The following is a 6,212-nucleotide window of genomic DNA, read 5'->3' as shown; positions in this document are numbered from 1 at the left end:
TGTGTGTGTGTGTGTGTGTGTGTGTGTGTGTGTCAGAGAGAGAAAGGCAATTGCGGAGAGTCTGGTTTTCGGACTTGAGTGGCCGCTTCGTGAATGTCTTTCTTCACCTTGATGCAGGTCGGCGCTGGTTTTGTGGCTGAAACTGGGAGAAAGAAGTTTGTACTGATGTTCACATGCAGTTGTTGTAATGCAGCTGCAAACTGAGGCCCTTTTGTCTGTTCAGCCTGCCACAGTCGGGCTAATTGATGTGAGTTAGAGCCAAAGCAACATTTTCCAGATGAACAGCTCTCTGAAGGATGCAGATGTCCTGCGGACAGGTTTTCATCGTCGCCGTGATGACAGGGATGAATGTTATAGGCAAATATTGTGCTGCATTCACCTGACCTGTGCAGCACCCTCGCTTCAGTCACAAACACAGCATTTCCGGTATAAAGTCACAAATGAGCCGCTGCGTGTGTGAGAAATGACATCCATGGAAAATTTTCAGTCATCTGTGAAAACTGATTGTTCTGTATCAGAAGTACATTTGAACATTTGTGATTAAAAGAAGATTAATCAAGAAGTAATGAGCTTATATTAATTGAAACGTGCTTGTTTCTTATGCGCTTCCCTCTGTCTGTCCTTTCAGTCTGCTCGAGCAAGGACATCCGGAATAACGTGACCAACCTCCAGTCGTTGGAGAACTGCACCATCATCGAGGGCCACCTAAAAATCCTGCTCATGTTTAAGACCAGGACGGAGGACTTCCGCGGCCTGAGCTACCCGAAACTGCGAGTGGTGACGGACTACGTGCTGCTGTTCAGGGTCTACGGCCTCGAGACGCTCAGCGATCTGTTCCCCAACCTGACGGTGATCCGCGGCAACAACCTCTTCTTCAACTACGCTTTCGTGCTTTACGAGATGCTGCAGATGAAGGAGATGGGCCTGTACAGCCTCATGAACATCACCCGGGGCGCCGTGAGGATCGAGAAGAATCCGGACCTGTGTTACCTGGCCACTCTGGACTGGTCCAAGATCCTGGACTCGGTGGAGGACAACTTCATCGTGGCCAATAAGAATGAGAGAGAGTGTGGAGACGTGTGTCCAGGCATAGCCCAAGGTCAGACCATCTGCCCTCAGAGCACCATTAACGGACACTTCAGGGGACGATGCTGGTCACAGACTCACTGCCAGAGAAGTAAGTGTTTGTGATCAGTCTTTAAACGTGCGCTCACCATGATTCCTGCGTTCTTAGTGTGAGCAGCCAGGGGTCGTGGCCACGCCCTCTGATCAGCATTCGATGTGTGCAAGTGATCCGTAATTACAGGATCGGGATCTGCTTCGTGTGCGGAGGGACTGGAGTGAGATGCTGAGTCAGAAAACAGGAAACTCTAAAGCAGGCATTATGGGATGTAATGCCCTTTTGGAGCTGAGGTGAACGTTTGTTATAAAATTGTTTTGTTTTAATGTTTAGTAAAAAAGTAACAAAACCAAAAAAACATCTGTGGGTTTGCTCAGCGCTGCAGCCGCTCGCTCGTTCCTGCCATAAACACAGAGATCGTCCTCTATTGTAAGACTCGCTGAGAGGATGCTTATTATTTTGAAGGCGATTATAGCCTGTGTTGGTTTTTATTTTTTTAAACATTTTTCTTTTCTGTCTCGTGTCTGACAGACAGGCTAACCTTCAAAGCGTGCCAGCCTCGGCCGTGTTTATACTCCAACATCGACCGCTGCAGCTGGCCTGTAGTCCCGCCTCCTCGATTGTCTGCCAGGTCTTACTGTCAGGAAAATAAGACAGGAAGTGCCTTTCTCCACGTCTCAGTCTTCCTCTCAAACATGATAGTTTGACTTGAGCAGATCGTTCACGACGCTGGATGTTTAAAAGGAATGGGACGTGGCTGCTATCAGTTTTATTTAAACTCACAGAGCAGCTTTTTACTGTGGCAAAGGTTTGAGATGATGATGTTGGCCTGTGCGCAAGTAATCCCAGAGCTGCCCTAACGGTGCTTTCCTGAATAAGCTGGAAGTCATAAATTCCGAGTTTCCAGTCAGAAATTTTGTGGAACGCCACTCTCAGCAGACCAGCGTCGTTCCAATCCAAGATGGCGGCGCTGAATCTAAACGAAATGAAAACTGTAAACTCTCTGACTCATTAAAGACATCACGTGCACAGCAGCGAGCAGGTTTGGTCCGTGAATGTGTTTTGTTGTTAGTGATGCCCGAATGGCTCCACCTCGCCAAGCGCCAGAAGGAATTCTGTTTCCTGGATTTTTTTGGGAGACGCTAACGTGACATCACTCCCGAACTCTGACATCCGAGTTTGGAGGTACATAAGTGCTGACGCACAGATTTTGATACAGCCTACCTGCTGTTCAAAAAGACGAAGGGCTGTCTCTAAAGGAGGAGGAGGAGGTACTCAAAATGTTGACCTGAGGGCCCAGGATGAAATAAATAAGGACTTTGTTTTTTTTATGCACTGTGAGTCATGTGATCAGTCCAGTAGAATCCATATTTACTGCACAGCTGATTAGGTTTACCCTGTATACTCTAAATAAAAGTCAAACAGCTGTGTCCATTAAAAACAGCACAGACAAAAAGCCCACTGACACGGACGTGAGCACATCTGTTGCTTCAGGGCGCAGGTCTGACGCTGCGCTCTGCCTAATGTGACCGACACCAGTTTAGTGAAGAGCTGGGTGTCAAAGCCGGAGCCATTTCTAGAATATGATGCAGTGCTGCCTGCAGTGCTGCCTGCAGCAGCGTGTGTGTCACACACAGGGGTGATACGTGAACGCTGATGTATGGCTGATATGCTGCTCTGCTCTAAACGAGAGCTGCATCGCCACAGGCGTGTTTTCAGCCTGCTGCAAACACGTGCTCGTCTGTTCTCTTAAATATTACAAGCCGACGTGCATCTGCAGCCGTAACGATAACAGCAGCGCAGTATCAGCAGTGCATTTTGTATCCGTTCGATACTGATGCAGATGTGGCTGCAGATCCGCAGCGTGACGGAGAAACTAATGAGGGCTTCTGTGAATGAACGCTGGCAGTTTACGAACTTGGACATGTGCGAGCGTAGACACATGCACGGGTGCGGAGCAGAGGAACATTAGACGGGGCATTAAAGTTTATGTGTGAGTGGAAACTGTGGGGTTGTTTTTGTTGTGTTTTTATAGGGTTGCAGTGGCCTTAGGTAAGAGCCAGAGAGAGCCTGCATTCCTCTGATCTTACACTGCTGTGTGTGTGTGTGTGTGTGTGTGTGTGTGTGTGTGTGTGTGTGTGTGTGTGTGGTTTCAAACGGGAGAGTTCGCACCTCAACACATGGAACTTTGAGCCGTGCAGAGCCCCTAAATGACCTGTTCAAGCCGCATGTATGACCTCTGAGGTTCGTAGCCCAGTGCTGTTTGTGTGTTTCTGGTGTGCGTGTTTAGTTTGTTTGTTCGTATGTGCAGCTTCAGATGTGCAGCTCTGCTACAGCAGTTTCTCAGTCGGTTGCTTTCTGCACGAACAGTCTGTGTTTCCAGCTGATGCTCTGGAGTCCTGCAGCGATTGGCAGGTTTTCTGCACCTAGTTTCTACCTGCAGCTCCGTGCAGGACCCTGCGCTATAAAACATAAAGTCAGAGTAACCGTGTCTCTGCTGAGGGTTTTTAAGTAAAGACAAAAAAATCTCTGACAGTGCTCAAGTATGGGATTGGCAGGAAGACGAATGCAGCTCACAAACACACCTCCTGAAAGGAAACGGAAAGGGTGTCGGATCAGTGGTGCTTGTGCATCTGTGACAAGGTGTGTAGGCATGATGATAATCTGTGCTCCCACATGTTTCACCCAAGATAAGTAAAGTGACGATGGACACGGACCTGCTTTGATTTGGAACTTTTTCATCTGAGCTTTGTTGATTTATTGAAACGTGCAAACTGTGTGAAAATGCAGTGTTTTTTACACCACTTGAACTTTGTTAGACAAGCCTGTCGAATCCTGTTAGTAAAGATTTTTATTTTTAAACCTGCCATTTTTGCTTTCGTGCTCCAGTTTCCTCAGATTTTTTTAAGGACACTTAAATGCTAAGATGTGCCCTACCTCAGATTCAGAATCACACACGGTTGTTCTGTAGTTTCATTTTTGTGACAATATAATTAAAAAAAACGGTTCTTTGCTAAGTTTTCTGTTATGCGTGGACTTGACACCGTTTCATGCCTCGAGTTGGGCGCCTTTCTGTGGTTAAACGATTCCGTGGAAAATAGTCAGGACTGGACTGAAAATGGGTAGAAAAGCTGAAAATGTTGAAGGAGCTCCACGAGGAGAACTACTCCTCAAGACCACCTTTAAAAAAAGAAATGACACGAAAGGGGCGACTGAAGACTTTTGCACAGAACTGTAGAATAAATATCACTCGAAAGTGGTTTAAATTCCCCCAGAAAAGTCGGAAGAAAGCTGTTTGACTGAGAGGAGACACAGATATTCACAGGTGTCTGAGCTGAGTAAGGAAAAGGAGGTAAAGCGAGCGGAAACAAAGGAACAGTCAGCGACGAGCGAACGAGGGAACAGGAGCAAACAGTCGATCTCCTGTTTAGATAAGCTCTATCTGCTGCCGAGGCCTGGCACGCTGCGTTCAACCACACCAGCCTGCGCTCTGCTTGCACAACCCGCACACACAAAAACATCCACACAACCAGGAGGATGGAAAGCTTTTTGGGTCAAAGTTCACTCTGCCCACGCTTTGTTGTTTGCTGCCATTGTTTTCAGATACACGCAGCTAGTCACGGCTTCATCTCGTAGCGACAAACGGATTACCCGTGCCCCTTCGAGGCCACCGCAGGTTAAACCCGTAACGGTGCTTCTAAATGGATCCGACTGCGTCATCTGAAATGACCTTGTGGTCCTCCTGACCAGAGTCGAATTCAGGTTGGACATCGCCCAGCAGCGGTGCTTTCAACTTTGTGACACAGGCGTCTAAAAACCAGTAAAAAGCTGTGAGAGAAGCAGCTGCAGCACTGTGCACGCAGGTGTTTTCACTGGTAGTAAAACAGTGTAGAGGGGATTTTAGCGTGTCGCTGTAGGCATGTGTAAGCTGTACGCTTTGTTCTTTGCAAAAGGGGGAAAAAGCCAGTGTGAGGTTTCAGAGTTAACCAAGTTGGTGTCATTTTTCTGTTTGTGTGTGTTTATTGCCAGAGTGGTGTCCTGGCAACAGTGCACCAGGTATTTTTGTACTTAGAGACTTCAGAAGTTACTTTGCACATACAGATGAGAATGAGCACGAATGTTTGCTCATGTGTCACAGTGTTTCTTTTTAAAAAATGAGCGTGTTATATTGAATTGATGTGAAGTGTTTTGTGCACTGAGCATATGAGTGTCTGTGATGCTGTCTCAGCTGCAGCTCGTGGGCCTTTTCCTCTGATATTTCCATCAGTTTTACTTCTCATGCGATCAAATGAAGCCGGAGCGTCGGTCGGGACACGGTCCAGATTGGGGGGGCAAAATAAACAGAGCAAAGCAAACATGGCGGGGCCTTTCAAGTGTGGCTCCCAGGTACACGCACAAACACACACTCGAAAGCCACAAACACACTTTTGCCAAAGAGGTGAGCGGCCCAGTTACAGGCGGCTACAGAGAGACAGAAATGACGGTATTAAGGATGGAGGGGCTCAACCGAGCGCCGCTCGCCGGCCTTTGTGAAAGCGTCTCTGCCTGACTCTCCTCTCTGTCTCTCTCGATCCTTCTCAGCTGTTTTCAGTTGTTTCTAATGAAAGGTAAACGAAGGAGTTTTCCTGCAGCGGCTGTTCGTAATTAGCTATTAAAGTCAGTGACACGGAGACGACGTGGATACGAACACAAAGGGACCGAGTGTCAGTTCTGTTAAAGGCTTTAAGGGAACAAGGTGTGTGTGTTTTTATCTATGTTTCAATGGTTTGTGTTGACACATGTAGAGTGTCAGTGGTGCATATCATTTCAGGTCATTATGGAGCTGTGCAGCAGAAAGCTGCTGCCCTGCTGGAGTATCAGTTTATAACCTTCCCGTGTGGATTCAATGCAAACTGTTACAACTCTTACGTGCGTTCAGATGCTTCGTTAAATCGGACGCGTCGCCGATCTGCGAAGCGACAACCTTTGCACATTTACTGAGTCACTGCTCTCAACACACAAGCCTCCATCTGGAGGAGGAGGCGAGTTGTTTGTCTTATATGCCTGCTGCGTTCCAGTCACCTGTCGAGCACACACACACACACGCACACAC

The 6,212-nt window shown here is 47.5% G+C and overlaps 1 protein-coding gene across 1 annotated transcript in view; it reads left to right on the top strand.

Annotated features, from left to right (window-relative positions):
- The window catches only part of LOC102194682 (insulin receptor), a 63,694-nt gene that overhangs the window by 18,713 nt on the left and 38,769 nt on the right, over positions 1-6,212 (top strand). Inside the window, 1 exon segment of the mRNA XM_074312092.1 lies at positions 629-1,177. Within this exon segment, the coding sequence (XP_074168193.1) occupies positions 629-1,177 (549 nt within the window).

The sequence above is a fragment of the Pundamilia nyererei genome, unplaced genomic scaffold, assembly GCF_000239375.1.
Source record: "Pundamilia nyererei isolate P.nyererei 1_Seehausen unplaced genomic scaffold, PunNye1.0 scaffold00183, whole genome shotgun sequence".
Lineage (NCBI taxonomy): Eukaryota > Metazoa > Chordata > Actinopteri > Cichliformes > Cichlidae > Pundamilia > Pundamilia nyererei.
The sequence above is the reverse complement of the archived record's forward strand: the minus strand, read 5'-3'. Positions and strand labels throughout refer to the sequence as shown.